The sequence below is a fragment of the Plectropomus leopardus genome, chromosome 9 (assembly GCF_008729295.1).
Source record: "Plectropomus leopardus isolate mb chromosome 9, YSFRI_Pleo_2.0, whole genome shotgun sequence".
NCBI classification, from domain to species: Eukaryota; Metazoa; Chordata; class Actinopteri; order Perciformes; family Serranidae; genus Plectropomus; species Plectropomus leopardus.
In genome coordinates, this window is record NC_056471.1 from 425,118 (window position 1) to 439,901 (window position 14,784).

The window sequence follows — 14,784 nt, forward strand, 5'->3', positions numbered from 1 at the left end:
AATTATACCTGCCTGGCTGTTTCAAGTTATCCTTCATGATGAGACTGATGTAGAAAACAGAACAAACCCAACAAAGACAAATACAGATTGTAACTCTTCTCACAGTGACTCTGGCAGAGTAATGCAGAGGGTCACAAATGGCTACATATCGGTCGACTGATATGAGCACCATGTTTCCTACTGATGCAGCTGTAATAATGTACGATAGATACAGATGCAGGACACACATGATGTCTCCAAATAACCAGCAGCCATCAGTGATGAACATTGCAAAGATCATGTTCAGGCCGACAAAGAAATCTGAGACAGCCAGAGAGAGGAGGAGGAGGTTGGTGGGGCTGTGGAGCTGCCTGAAAGAGGAGCATCATGTATTATTGTTAGTTGCTCTACTAATTGCAATTCTATTGTAATATTTAGCAACTAATATTATAATACATTTATAAACTTTAACAGCAGTATGAAATATAGATAAGCACATACCAATCTGACATTTTCCTATCTGCTTATGCATGAACAATAAATATCTGTACATCTATCATCTTTCATAAATGGATTCAGATATGTCACTACTTGAAGTGTGAGATGGAGATGATGACCAGCAGGTTGAGAGTCACAGTGAAAACAGAGATGAAGGACAGCAGACTGAAAATAAGCACAGCCTCAGTGAGTGGACGCTTTGGCTTCCTGCAGGAAGAGTTGAGGAGTTGTGGAAAGCAGAGTTCACTTTCTTCCAGGGGCTCCATTATCAGAAAAGAAGAGATGAGAGGAGATGCTGCTGAGCTCTGACAGATTTGTGACCAAACCTCTCCATCTGCAGCTGATTTATCACTTTACACCACTTCATCCCATCCTCCCTGTTACCTCAGTACAGGTGTGGCCAGTTGTGACCAGCCAGTCACTGAGCATCAAACAATAGTTTGAACACTTGAGAGTTACATCATGTCAACAAAGTACAGGCAAACAGTTAGGAACTTCATATTTTGACTAAGACTCAGAGGAGTATATATATATATATAGAGAGAGAGAGAGAGAGAGAGAGAGAGAGAGAGAGGAAAAGTTTTAACCCAAAAATGATCAGACTGAATTCAGCTACAAGCTTCAAGTTACTTCTGTGTCAGCACAGTTTCCTTCCTTCAGCTGGATTTCAGTCTGTCCTCTGACAGTTCAATCATCTCTGTTTGATATGTTGATTCCTCAGCTACCATTTGGGCTAGTCTTTGCCATACAGAAATGTGAAAGTTGTACGTCTATTGAATTTCAGTAAGTAATATGAAGTAAAAACATATGTAAATCATGTACAAACTATACATAAAACCTGTTAAAATAGCAACAATTTCATGTATTGACATATACATATGTCCAGCCTACATAAATATGTCAGACATATACTTATATATTTACAGGCCTGTATGTGTCATAGGTTTTATAAATAAACATAACCTCATGTTGCCAATCACATTTAAACACAGATTTTTTTTCTTTGTATCCATCGAAAGCCTAAAGATTTGTTTAACTAAGAAGCAGTAAAGAAAATGTGGCATAACTTGTGGGACACATAGCTACCTATGCCCTGTTGGGACACATAGTCAGGTCTACATGCATGCTGATGGGACACATAGCTACAGTCACAATGTTGGGACACATAGCAAGGCCTAAATGCATCCTGTTGAGACATATTACTCCCTTCTCTCTTGGGAGACATGCTACATGCACCTATTTGGGATACACACCAACATCTGCCCTGTTGGGACAAAGAGCTACATGCACTCTTTTAGGACACATAGGTAAGCCTACACGTGCCCTGTTTGGACCATAGACTGTTAAAAAAAAACAAAAAAAAACGACATCATGACAGTTCGACAGTTTGCCCAAAGTGTAACATCTGGATGGTTCCCTGGTGCCTGGATGCCTAAAGCCCGCCCCTTCATGATGGTGAATGGGACATATGCCAAAGGAAAAACTCAAAGTACACGCCAAATGAATTTTTCCCAGTGTTTTGGTATGAATTAAATTTGTATGAAAACAAATTGAAAAAAGGAAAAGAGGAATTACATATATGCAGACAAAGAGCTGTTTGTGGTTTGTAAGCAACGGGTTGACGCACCATAGTTAAGCCAGGGGAGGGAGGAGTGTAACTGGATATGTTTAAGGGCTTATTTAATTCATCTATGGCAGTGGTTGACCCTTTGTTCCTTTGACAGCACAGACCATTAATCCTAATCTCACCCAGTTTTGGGTGATCTTCGTTTTACCGCCAAGTCAGGTGTGATGAGTTTCATTAGTGTGTGTAAAAGGAAAATGGGGACGCCACAAGCTTGCACACTTTGTGTGTGTTTTTTTAAATAATATTTTTATGTGGCTAAATAATTCAGGGTAAAATGATCAGACTTCTTTTTTTACCTATCAGTATTGTCTAATTGTACGCTATTGTAATTTGTATTTACAAACCCCAATTCCAATGAAGTTGGGACATTGTGTGAAACGTAAATAAAAACAGAATACAATGATTTGCGAATCCTTTTCAACCTATATTCAGTTGAATGCACTACAAAGACAAGATGTTTAATGTTCAAAGTGATAAACTTTATTGTTTTTTTTATTTTTGCAAATGTAGCCAAGTTAGGACCCATGAGGGACTTCTGGTGTTAGTAAAACAAGCCAACAACGCCACCTTGGGACTCTCACCCAAAGAATGTTAATATATCTAATACCTGACCCTTCAACATTTAAAAAAAACACAGGTAGAACCACAAATGAATACAAAGGCATATGTTTAGAAAAATATAAATACGATCTTTTTCTTTTTTTTTATTCCCATTAAAAAATAGTTTTTAAAACAATGATCTTTATTAATTTAATTTAATAATGACTGGAAATGTGCAAAACAGCTGGAGGTCACATGAGGTGGAAAGGAACACCACTACTTACATAGCAGGATTATCAGGTCAAACCTAAAAACAAAAATAGCAGCACACAACACATCTAATGAAAAACAGAAGGCACATCTAATGAAAAATAAAATCACAAGACAAGGCCTGACCAAATAATCCATGCAACCACAGCCACGGCCTCCTATACAGCCTGGACAGGAGTCCTTCAAACTGTTCCTGAGCAGAGTCTTTTTAGTTAAAACTGTTGTATTTCTAACCAAAAACAAAACTCTGGATGTAAAGCTAACAAAAAAAGGAAAAAACAACAACAAAAGGCAGGTAAAAAGACAAGGCAACAGTGGCCAACTGTAACGAAAACATAGCGTATTAGTCACCAATAAATAACAAACATCACACAACAGTAATGATAAAAGTAACAAACAATTAAGTTACCTCAGCTGTTCGCGACCTCACAACAACATTACTCCGTGCTCGTAATCCTCAAACCACGTACCCTCTGCACATTAGACACACCTAACGTAACAATGGCGCTCGTTGCAACACAGCATGCAACAGCTCGTACCTGCTCCTGACCCGGAGTCCTAAGAGACCTAGGGGAGCTCCCGCAGGTAATTTATTCCCCCCGGACCCAAAAGGGTTAACAGTTATTGGTTGGTGTAACCAGCTAATCAGCCGGTTACCGGTTACCCGTTTGTGGGCAAATAGTCCAACAGTTTAAGAACAACGTTCCTCAACGTACAATCGCAAAGAATTTAGGGATTTCATCGTCTACAGTCCATAATAACATAAAAAGATTCAGAGAATCTGGAGAAATCTCTGCAAGTAAGTGGCAAGGCCGAAAACCAACATTGAATGCCCGTAACCTTTGATCCCTCAGGATCACTGCATTAAAAACCAACATCATTCTGTAAAGGATATTACCATGTGGGCTCAGGAACACTTCGGAAAAACCATTATCAGTTAACACAGTTCATCGCAACATCTACAAATGCAAGTTAAAACTTGATCATGCAAAGCGAAACCCATTATAAACAACACCTAGAAACGCCACCGGCTTCTCTGGGCCCAAGTTTATCTGAGATCAACTGACGCAAAGTGGAAAAGTGTGCTGTGGTCTGACGAGTCCACATTTCAAATTGTCTTTGGAAATCATGGACGTCATGTCCTCCGGGCCAAAGAGGAAAAGGACCATCCAGACTTTTATCAGCACAAAGTTCAAAAGCCAGCATCTGTGATGTGTTAGTGCCCATGGCATGGGTAACTTGCACATCTGTAAAGGCACCATTAATGCTGAAAGGTACATACAGGTTTTGGAGCAACACATGCTGCCATTCCACCTACAAAACCTCAACGATTAGTGTCCTCAGTCCCCAAACGCTTATTGAGTGTTGTTAAAAGGAAAGGTGATGTAACACAGTGGTAAACATGCCCCTGTCCCAGCTTTTATAGAATGTGTTGCAGGCATCAAATTCAAAATGAGAGAATATTTTCAAAAAAATAATAAAGTTTATCAGTTTGAACATTGAATATCTTGTCTTTGTTGTGTATTCAATTGAATAAAGGTTGAAAAGGATTTGCAAATTATTGTATTCTGTTTTTACTTACATTTAACATAAAGTTCATTGTAGTAAATGACTACATTTCAGAGTATTCTTACCCTGTTACATTTCTACATTTGTATTCTATATATATATCATTGCCATATACTAGATTTGCTGACCACTCACATTAGAACCTTTTTTTCTCATATTTTTTTTGTGCTACTGCAAAAACCAAAATTTCCCCTTTTATGCCCAATAAAGGCTTATCATATCTTATTATCTTGTGGAATTAAGTAAACCTGTCAGTTCACAATAAAATGGAGATTTATCAGCATTACATATATGGCCACTTACATGTCCTAATATCTGTATACAGCTACATTATAGTGTGTTGTAAATGATTTCTTACATATGTACATACAGCTTATAATGCTATATAAGAAGGGCTAATATGAAGAGTGTTACCTATAATGGTTGGCTGAAAAACAATTTGATTTCGGGTGTTGTTGTTCATGGTGTTGATGGAGAGACAAAAATATTATGGGCTCCTACTTCAAAGTAAATAGTATGTGACATTGATTGACATTTCTGACTGTTCAACAACACAGAGCCTCTGACTCAAACCCATAAACAGAGCACCAGTCCAAGGCAAACTAAAGACAGGCAGCACATTATATTGATAAAGACACATATGACATTGAATGACAAAAAAAAAATGGAGATGAGGACATGTAGATTTTTGTTGCACACATTTTATAAAATGCAAACTCCTTGTTTTACATGTGTCCCAACTTAAGGTTCAGTAGCATCAAAAAATACTTCATTCCTTTTTCACAGAAAAAAAAAATCTCAGAATGACTGAACCCTCTCCCACTACAATATGTTGGCATCACAGGAGTCAGGCTGAAGTATCTTAAATGTCACAATGAGCTTAATAGATTTTTGAAACCAGGGGTAGCAAAAAGCATAGATCACTGGGTTTAGACAGGAGTTAAAATAGAACAGCCAGGCCTCGAAGACGAATGAACTAAGGCCCAACAAGCTGTTCTGGCCTGCAAGAATGGAGCAAAAATATGGGCAAAGACATATCAGAAACACAACTACAACCACACCAAGAGTCCTGGCTGCTTTCATCTCAGATTTCTTAGCAGTTACTTTCTCTGAACCTTGAAGAGTTACAGCTGCAACATGAGAGCGCATGGCACGAGCCTGAGACACAGCCACCACAAATACTCTCATATACAGAACTATGATGACAGTGACAGGACCCAGAAAAGTCAAAATAAGGTCAACAACTCCTGCTATGTAGTTAATGACAATCACACACTCTCCCAAGCAGGAATTATACCTGCCTGGTTGTTTTAAGTTATCCTTTATGATGAGACTGATGTAGAAAACAGAACAAACCCAACAAAGACAAACTCGTATTGTAACTCTTCTCACAGTGACTCTGGCAGAGTAATGCAGAGGGTCACAAATGGCTACATATCGGTCGACTGAGATGAGCACCACGTTTCCTACTGATGCAGCTGTAATAATGTACGATAGATACAGATGCAGGACACACATGATGTCTCCGAATAACCAGCAGCCGTCTATGATGAACATCTCAAAAAACATCACCAGGCCCACGAAGAAATCTGAGACAGCCAGAGAGAGGAGGAGGAGGTTGCTGGGGCTGTGGAGCTGCCTGAAAGAGGAGCATCATGTATAATTATTTCTAGTATCAGTTGCAACTCCATTAAAATATTAACCAGTCAAATTTCAACAGTAAAATATCAGAGCAGTTTTTAATCATAGGTCAACACAAAGCCAGATCTACCATATACCTATATTTTCCTTTTTTTAATGAACCATTAATTTCTGTACATCCATCACTTTCATAAATGGATTAAGATATGTCACTACTTGAAGTGTGAGATGGAGATGATGACCAGCAGGTTGAGAGTCACAGTGAAAACAGAGATGAAGGACAGGATACTGTAAATAAGTGCAGCCTCAGTGAGTGGACGCTTTGGTTTCCTGCAGGAAGAGTTGAGAAAGTGTGGAAAGCAGAGTTCACTTTCTTCCAGGGGCTCCATCATCAGAGATAAAGGATGAGAGGGAAGCTGTTGAGTTTGGCAGCGTTATGACAAAATTTACTTACTACAGAGGATTTATCTCTTTGTTCCACTCCACTCCATCGTCCCTTTCGCCCTGCTGCAGGTGTGGCCAGCCAGTCCCAAACTGAGCACCAAACAATGTTGTAACACTTTGGAGAGTTACATCATGTCAAGAAAGCACAAACAATTCAAATTAGTTGGTAGAACAATATTCCCTTTTTTTATAATTCTATTTTTAGCCTCACATTTGTGTCTAGTGTGTTCTCATTCCAACTCTTATGACATCACTACTTATGACATTTTAGGTATCCTTCTGCGTCAGCTGTTTCCACTCCGGGATGTTGTTATCGTGATGTCAACAAATGCACATGGTGGGATGAAGCAGCACGGTCCTCTTGTTTACACAACAGCACATGGAAGCCTGCGAGGACCGTCACCTATGGTTAGGTTTAGGCAAAAGAGGCACATGTATACATGTAGAAAAATAAAAACTCATATCCGCACAGGAAGTGAACTGCAGACTCCTGCATGAAATTCTTATGTTTGTGGGACCACCCACCTTGTAAGTGCACTTGCACACCTTATATTACATTGTTACCGGCAGCATTAATACTGTACCTGGTGCTGTCCTTTAGTATTTTTTAATGCACAACCAGTTCTGTCGGGCCATGTTCGAAAGTGACACCACCTGTGTGCGTTGCATGTGGATGCCCCTGGTGCCATCCAGCCTTCCTGCAGTGTATAATAACTACACCACCGGATCTGTCTGAGCACATTCTCATGTCATCACCTCATCGTTTTATCATATTAGACATTTTTGTGAAATTTTGTCATAATTACCACATAAATTCCTGAGTTATGGCCAAAAACATGTTTTGTGAGTTTACAGTGACCTTGACCTTTGGCCTTTCACCACCAGATTTGTATTTATTTTTATTGTGAAGTCCAAGTGGACATTTGTGCCAAATTTTAGGAAATTCCTTCACCTTCCTTCTTTCACCTTGACCTTTGACCATCAAAATCTAATCAGTTCATTGTTGAGTCCAAATGGTTGTTTGTGCCAAATTTGCACCAAAAAAATGCCTCAAGGAATTTTTGAGATATCACATTCATGAGGATAAGATAGATACAATGTCATGGTGAACTTGACCTTTGTCCACCAAATTCTAATCAGTTCATCACTGAGTTAAGTGGACTTTTGTGCCAGATTTGAACAAATTGCCTCAAAGACTGGGAGGGACAACCCAAAAATAAAATGCCTTCAGCCACAGCTATCACTGGTGTGCAGACATAAAAACATATAAGTGATGGTTCAGGATTTTTTAAGTGGGTCTGTTTGAGATACTTATATATAGTCTGTGCCCTATACACTGACACATTTTTTAAAAAAAACTTTAATTTACTTGTACAGTGTGCAGTTGTACTGTGTGTTAAATGACTTGGACTGGAGTAAGGGGCAAAAAAAAAAAAACTTGACTTAGACATTCCTAGTCATTATTGTTTATTAATGCATTTTTCATTATGTGGGCACCCATAAGTGAGGGCTGGTGTGTCAACAGCTAATTAATAACTACAGTAAAAGAAAAAAAGGATGTAAAACTCTCAAATGTGATTTTATAAGAGAACTTATAATTGTTTAAATGCCCACGCAAGTTGGCTTGATTTCTTTCAAAAACATGAGAAGAAGGCAAAAAGCAACTCAGGAAGAAATGACCCAAAACTAGCAAAAAATGTAAAAAGTGCAAGAAATATACTTAAAACTTAGTGATAAATAAATAAAACAAATGTGCTTAAAAATAATAATTCTGTTAATTGTGTTTAAATATATAATTATGCAAATTCGAAATACTTTTTTACATTTTTCCCCTAGCTTTTTAAAAAGTTTTTTTTTTTAAATCTACTAATATATTGCAGTTTGTGGAACACGTCTTAACAAGTTGCATCAATTTGCTCTGGCTTCAAAGATTCGAATACTTGTACTGGCGTGTGAATGCAGCACAAGAAGAGTGATGTCGATCCAGGTTTCAGAGGAAACAGACACTCTAAATGTCCTAATGCCTCTGATACAACTGCACTGTAAAGTGGGTTTTAAATGCATGTATACAGCTTTTTAATTTAAGTAAGGAGGGTTAACACAGAGTGTTACTTACTGCGGTTTATTTTAGCCTATGTTGTGGCTGTTGAATGAAGCCTGAGATAAGATGTTTTTGTTCATGGTGTTGATGAAGAGATTATAGAAAAACATTATAGTTAGACCGACCTAAAAGTAAATGTACATCCTATTTCTTCAGTATTTGACATAAATTCTCTGACTGTTCAGGAACAACATGAGTTTTTCAAATCACACAGTGACACTGACTGAGTTCCAATAACAGGGCAGCAGCAGGCAGATTTCTGTGACTTGTCCATTATAAAAGTAACATACTTTACATTCATCCCTTTAACAACTGGATCAACATCAGTTTTCTTGTGCTGCATTCAGATGCGTTTTACCAGTATTAAACCTTTTTATAATTCACTTAATACTATATTTAATATTATGTCACAGAAAAAATCCCACTTTCTTGAGTTAATTCTTTTTTAATTTGTTTTTTTTTGTTTGCTTTTTATCCTTTCCTTTCTCTAATTTTATTTTTTAGGTTATTTTCTGTAGCTTTTTGTTAATTTCTTGCTGATTTTTGGGCCATTTCTTGTGAAGCTGCTCTTCACCCTCCTTCTAAGTTTGTGAAAGAAATCAATCCAATTTAAGGGTAGTCATTATAACTTGAATAAACTTAAAGTTTTATGAGCAGTTTGAGTTAGATACAAATATAATCGTTTGTGTGTGATATCCGAGACATAAACAGCAGTGCAGAAATACTGAGCTGTGGGTATAAACAGTAACAAAATTTGTAAACTGAGAACCATAAATAAAAGTTCCCTCTTCTCAGAAAAGGTATTATGACTACATATACTCTCTCTACAGTATGTTGGCATCACAAGAGTCTGGCTTAAATATTCTCAATGTAACAATGAGTTTAACAGATTTTAGAAACCAGGGGTAGCAAAAAGCATAGATCACTGGGTTTAAACAGGAGTTAAAAAAGAACAGCCACGTCTCAATGGGGAAAGAGGTGACGCCAAACAGGCTGTCCTGGCCTGCAAGAGCGGTACAGTAAAACGGGCAAAGGCATATCAGAAACACGATTATGACGATACCGAGAGTCCTGGCTGCTTTCATCTCAGACTTTTTTGCAGTTACTTTGACTGATTTTTTGTGTGTGACAGCTGCAACATGAGAGCGCATAGCACGAGCCTGAGACACAGCCACCACAAATACTCTCATATACAGAACTACAATGACGGTGACGGGGCCGAGGAAGGTCAAAACAAGGTCAGCAACTCCTGCTATGTAGTGAATGACAACAACACAGTCTCCGGTACATGAGTGATACCTGCCTGGTTGTTTCAAGCTATCCTTCATGATGAGACTGTTGTATAAAACAGAGCAGAACCAACAAAGGCAGTTACACACTGTTACTCCTTTCACTGTGACTATGGTCGGGTAATGCAGAGGGTCACAAATGGCTACATATCGGTCGACTGATATGAGCACCATGGTTCCTACTGAGGATGAGGTGATAATATATGATAGATACAGATGCAGAATACACATGATGTCACCAAATAACCAGCAGCCGTCTGTAAGGAACATCTCAAAAAACATGAAGAGGCCCACGAAGAAATCTGAGACAGCCAGAGAGAGGAGGAGGAGGTTGGTGGGGCTGTGGAGCTGCCTGAAAGAGGAGCATCATGTATAATTGTTTGTAGCATCAACCTGTCGTAGAGTAAAATATCAAAGCAGTGTTTAAATCAAAGGTCAACACAAAGCCATTAATGTCAGTGTATATATCACTTTCACAAATTATTAAGATATGTCACTACTTGAAGTGTGAGATGGAGATGATGACCAGCAGGTTGAGAATCACAGTGAGCAGAGAGATGAAGGACAGCAGACTGAAAATAAGTGCAGCCTCGGTGAGCGGATGCTTTGGCTTCCTGCAGGAGGTGTTGAGGAGTTGTGGAAAGCAGAGTTCACTTCCTTCCAGAAGCTCCATCATCAGAGAAAAGAGACGAGACACTGCTGAGCTTTTGCAGCGTTCTGACCAAACCTCTCTTTCATCCAGGTGATTTATCACTTTTCTTCAGTCCATCCCCTTATCTCCTTTGCCCTACAACAGCAATGGTTTTTTTTTTTGTTTTTTTTATTTTGACTGGGGTTCCTCCTCCTATTTTGTCCACTGAGCCACTTTCTTTCTTTGCCTATAGATACCTAGACCCACAATGTGAGTAAAAAGTGGTAAACACTACCAACTCTATGACAGGCCAACGGAAGTATACAAGGAATACATAGTTAAAGGAAGGAAGGCCCCAATCACACACATTTTATCATGCCTCTACAGTGGCAATAGCTAAGGCTGGAGGCATTATGTTTTCAGGTGGTCCAAATGCCCCAATCGTGTGAATGCGCAGCCCATTCTAACTCTGAACTCGTTGAATATGTCTGCTCTGTCAGTGCTTTCGGCATACGAATATGACACCAAAAGCTGACATTTTGTCCAACTGACGTCAGATGAGAATGCGCTCGGACCACAGACTGGACAACATGACAGCTGCCCCCAAGTGTAACTTTTCAATCTGGATTGCCCCCTGGTGTCTGACTGCAGTATAGCTCATAAAGCCCGCCCCTCAATGTTAGTGAATGGGACATAGGTCAAACTAAAAAGTCAAAGTAGATGCCAAATAACTTTTTCCCAAAGATGGTTTCTGTCATTGAAGTTAATTCTCATCACCCTGATGTTTGTTCAACTGTTTGTTTTTATGATCAGTTCAGTTTTATTGAGGTATTTAATTACACATTTACCGCCATGACTGACTGCTGTGACAGCCAATCTGTGCACTTGCATTCAATGGAGCTGCTTGCAAACTCCCCCACCGTGGATATCACTACTGCACAGACTCCGGCTCTAAATGACATCATCAGCTCAAGATGGCAAGGCCCCTATCCCGGATATTTCATCTTGACTTAAGCATTGCGTGGTTGAGTGGGGGCACGTTATCAATATTTATTTACATTCTATGGTTTGGATAGAACTGGATCGATGGCACCATTGCAGTTTTGCGAAATATAGCTTTGTAGAAACACCTTATACAAACTGAAAACTTGAATTACAATGATTTTTTTGGCATGTTACCATTAGGTGTATTTTATATTGGCAATTTCAATTTGCGCAATTTGAGGATTAATGGAAATGTCTCACATCACTCTGCAGGCTGGTGGAAATGGAAAATTCCTTTTAACCCTTTGAAACCTGAGCAAATTGACTTGATGTCTTTGGTAAGAGGGTGACCAGCATCTTAAGAAGAAATGACCCAAAATTAGTACAAAGTTATGAGAAAATTGCCTAAAAATGAGCCCAAAAAAAGAGAAAGAAGTTTTAAAAAATGAAAAGAAAATGATCTAAAGAAAGTACTTATCCTTTAGAAACATGAAGTGACTTTACTTTTCTTGTGCTGCTTTCAGATGCCTTTGGCGAGTATTTAAACTTTGGAGCAAAGCAGCATGATTTCTTTCAGAAACATGGGAAAAGGCAATGAGCAACTTGATAATAATGTTCCACAAGTTAGTAGATTTGGAAAATTACTTTTTTTAAAAATCTAGAGGAAACATAATATTTATAATTATCATAATGACATATGTTTTTATGGTTTTTTTTTTAAACTTTGTTTTACGGTTGATATTTTTAATATCAATTTTCAGGTAATTTTATCTTACTTTTAACTAATTTCTTTCTAACTTTTGGGTAATTTCTTCTCTTGTTGCTCATTGCCTTCTTATCATACTTTTTGAAAGAAATTGAGCCAATTTGCTTTGGTTTCAAAAAACCTTTTATGTAACATAATTTATGATGATAACAACAGATGAAAAAGTCTGCTGCAGAAAGTAAAGTAGGGAGGAGCTTGGTACTGAAAGATTTGTCACCAGAGGAGGTGACGAAGGACGGACAGGGAGGAGAGATATGAATCCTATATGAATGCATGAAAGAAACCTGTGGTCAGAGAGCTGCCAGAGCTCAGCAGCGTCTTGTCTCTTTTCACTGATGATGGAGCTGCTGGAAGGAAGTGAACTCTGCTTCCCACAGCTCCTCAACACTTCTTGCAGGAAGACCGTGCGTCCACAATCTGCAGCCATGCTCATTTCCATTCTGCTGTCTTTTATTTCTCTGCTCACTGCAACTCTTAACCTGCTGGTCATCATCTCTATCTCACACTACAAGTAATATATGTTTTTTGTGTATCTGATGTTTGTATTTGCTGGAACTGATGCCACAAATAATGAGTGTGTTGCTCTCTTATGCCTCCAGGCAGCTCCACACCCCCACCAACCTCCTCCTGCTCTCTCTGGCTGTCTCAGATTTCTTCATCAGCCTCCTGATGTTGCTTCAAATTATGCTCATAGACGGCTGCTGGTATTTCGGTGACGTGTTGTGTGCTGTGTATTATGTTTCAGATTATGTTATCACCTCAGCCTCCATAGGAACCATGGTGCTCATATCAGTCGATCGATATTTGGCTATATGTGATCCTATGCATTACTCCACCAAAGTCACACAACAAAGGGTTAAAATCTGTGTTTCTATATGCTGGGTATGCGCCACTGTTTTTCACACTGTGCGCTTTAAGAATAACCTGAAGCAAGTGGGCAGGTTTAACTCCTGCGTTGGACAATGTGTGCTGGTCATTGATTATGCTGCTGGACTTTCAGATCTCATTTTGTCTTTCATCGGTCCTGTCACTGTCATCGTTATTCTGTACATGAGAGTGTTTGTGGTGGCTGTGTCTCAGGCTCAAGCCATGCGCTCTCACATTATAGCTGTCTCACTCACGGTTACACGCACCTCAGTGGGTGTAATGGCGAAGAAATCGGAGCTGAAAGCAGCCAGGACCCTTGGGATTGTTATTGTCGTGTTTCTGATATGCCTCTGCCCATATTATTGTGTCACACTTACAGGCCAGGAAGCCATGATTAATGCTTCATCAGCAGTCTTTATAATATGTCTGTTCTATTTTAACTCCTGTCTGAACCCTCTCATCTACGCCCTGTTTTACCCCTGGTTTAGAAAGTCTATCAAACTCATTGTTACACTGCAGATACTGAAGACTGACTCCAGTCAGGCCAACGTACTGTAAAGGGAGTGTGACATACAAAGAAATGCTTTCGAAATTTTTGAGTCCACATAGTTGTAACAGACAAGTTGTTCCACTTTAATACAGACAAACTGTCCACTTTAATACAAGCTGCACATTTTAACACAGACAAACTGGCCCTCTTTGATACAGACTATATACTTAAATAAAAGCTGCACATTTTAATATTGACAAACTGGCCCTCTTTAATACACACAAACTATATACTTTATTACAAGCTGCACATTTTATATAGACAAACTGGCCACTTTAATACAGACTAACTGTGCAGTTTAATACAGACCAACTGGTGAGGAAAATTTCACATTTTCATTTGAGATTCATTTTTTTCTTCATATTATGTCAGTGAATTAGACAACGTAAAATGTGAGAAAACTGAGAGAGGTGTGCCTTCTTTGGTGACATAGATAAATGCAATATATTTTATATATTAAAGTAATTGGTATATGAGAAACATAATGTCCTTTTTCCCCTCAAATGTTATCATGTTTTATATCATGTCCCTTGTAGGGGACATCAGGTCAATATTTTCCATAAAAATTATATTTAGGCATCTGGACTGATGACAAATTCACCTTCAAATCTCATATAGATGCACTATCAAAAAATGAGAATGAAGCTTGTTGTATATGCAGATACAACTCTAAGTTTTAGTGCTTGTGAAAGGCACCTGAACACATCAAAAGAAAACGGATGTTGAGCCAGGCTTTACAGGGTTAACAATAATTCACTGAAAAACATGTTATATACAATCTGAAACATTTTCAATGTTTTAAAATGAATTGCTTGTCTCTAGGCTGCAATGAACTGTATAATTTGAAGTCAAACTAAATTAATAAATAAATAATCTCATACATGTCACCTGCCCCTGGTGGATTATTAATGCACTGCAGGCAGTGGGCACTAGAGATGGCAAATTTGAAACTTTGAAACGTTTCAACATTTTCGAACCATTGTTTTGAAACATTTTGATATGTTTCAAAACCTGTTCGCTTAACAATG

General features: G+C 38.6%; 4 protein-coding genes across 4 annotated transcripts; 1 reads left to right on the forward strand and 3 right to left on the reverse strand.

Annotated features, from left to right (window-relative positions):
* Nucleotides 1–7: 7 nt before the first annotated feature.
* Nucleotides 8–743, reverse strand: LOC121947731 (trace amine-associated receptor 13c-like; the record flags this gene model as incomplete). Its single annotated transcript, XM_042492820.1, has 2 exons — nt 571–743; nt 8–350 (listed from the first exon to the last, which is right to left on the reverse strand). Coding segments are annotated over exons 1-2 (516 nt in total), but the record flags the coding sequence as incomplete, so codon positions are not given.
* Nucleotides 744–5,305: 4,562 nt separating this feature from the next.
* LOC121948450 (trace amine-associated receptor 13c-like) lies at nt 5,306–6,513 on the reverse strand. The gene is made up of 2 exons (XM_042493846.1): nt 6,341–6,513; nt 5,306–6,122 (listed from the first exon to the last, which is right to left on the reverse strand). Exons 1-2 carry the CDS (start codon nt 6,511–6,513, stop codon nt 5,306–5,308), a joined length of 990 nt encoding a protein of 329 aa, XP_042349780.1.
* A 2,980-nt stretch (nt 6,514–9,493) lies between these two features.
* LOC121948362 (trace amine-associated receptor 13c-like) lies at nt 9,494–10,631 on the reverse strand. Its single transcript, XM_042493751.1, has 2 exons — nt 10,459–10,631; nt 9,494–10,310 (listed from the first exon to the last, which is right to left on the reverse strand). Exons 1-2 carry the CDS (start codon nt 10,629–10,631, stop codon nt 9,494–9,496), a joined length of 990 nt encoding a protein of 329 aa, XP_042349685.1.
* Nucleotides 10,632–12,677: 2,046 nt separating this feature from the next.
* On the forward strand, nt 12,678–13,764 carry LOC121948400 (trace amine-associated receptor 8a-like). The gene is made up of 2 exons (XM_042493795.1): nt 12,678–12,850; nt 12,939–13,764. Exons 1-2 carry the CDS (start codon nt 12,678–12,680, stop codon nt 13,762–13,764), a joined length of 999 nt encoding a protein of 332 aa, XP_042349729.1.
* The last annotated feature ends 1,020 nt before the right edge of the window (nt 13,765–14,784 follow it).

Coding starts and splice junctions, on each gene's coding strand:
- LOC121948400 (XM_042493795.1), top strand. CDS start 12,678: ATGGAGCTGCTGGAAGGAAGTGAACTCTGCTTCCCACAGCTCCTCAAC. Junction 12,851..12,938: donor ATCTCTATCTCACACTACAA/GTAATATATGTT, acceptor TTATGCCTCCAG/GCAGCTCCACACCCCCACCA.
- LOC121948362 (XM_042493751.1), bottom strand. CDS start 10,631: ATGGAGCTTCTGGAAGGAAGTGAACTCTGCTTTCCACAACTCCTCAAC. Junction 10,311..10,458: donor ATCTCCATCTCACACTTCAA/GTAGTGACATAT, acceptor CTCCTCTTTCAG/GCAGCTCCACAGCCCCACCA.
- LOC121948450 (XM_042493846.1), bottom strand. CDS start 6,513: ATGGAGCCCCTGGAAGAAAGTGAACTCTGCTTTCCACACTTTCTCAAC. Junction 6,123..6,340: donor ATCTCCATCTCACACTTCAA/GTAGTGACATAT, acceptor CTCCTCTTTCAG/GCAGCTCCACAGCCCCAGCA.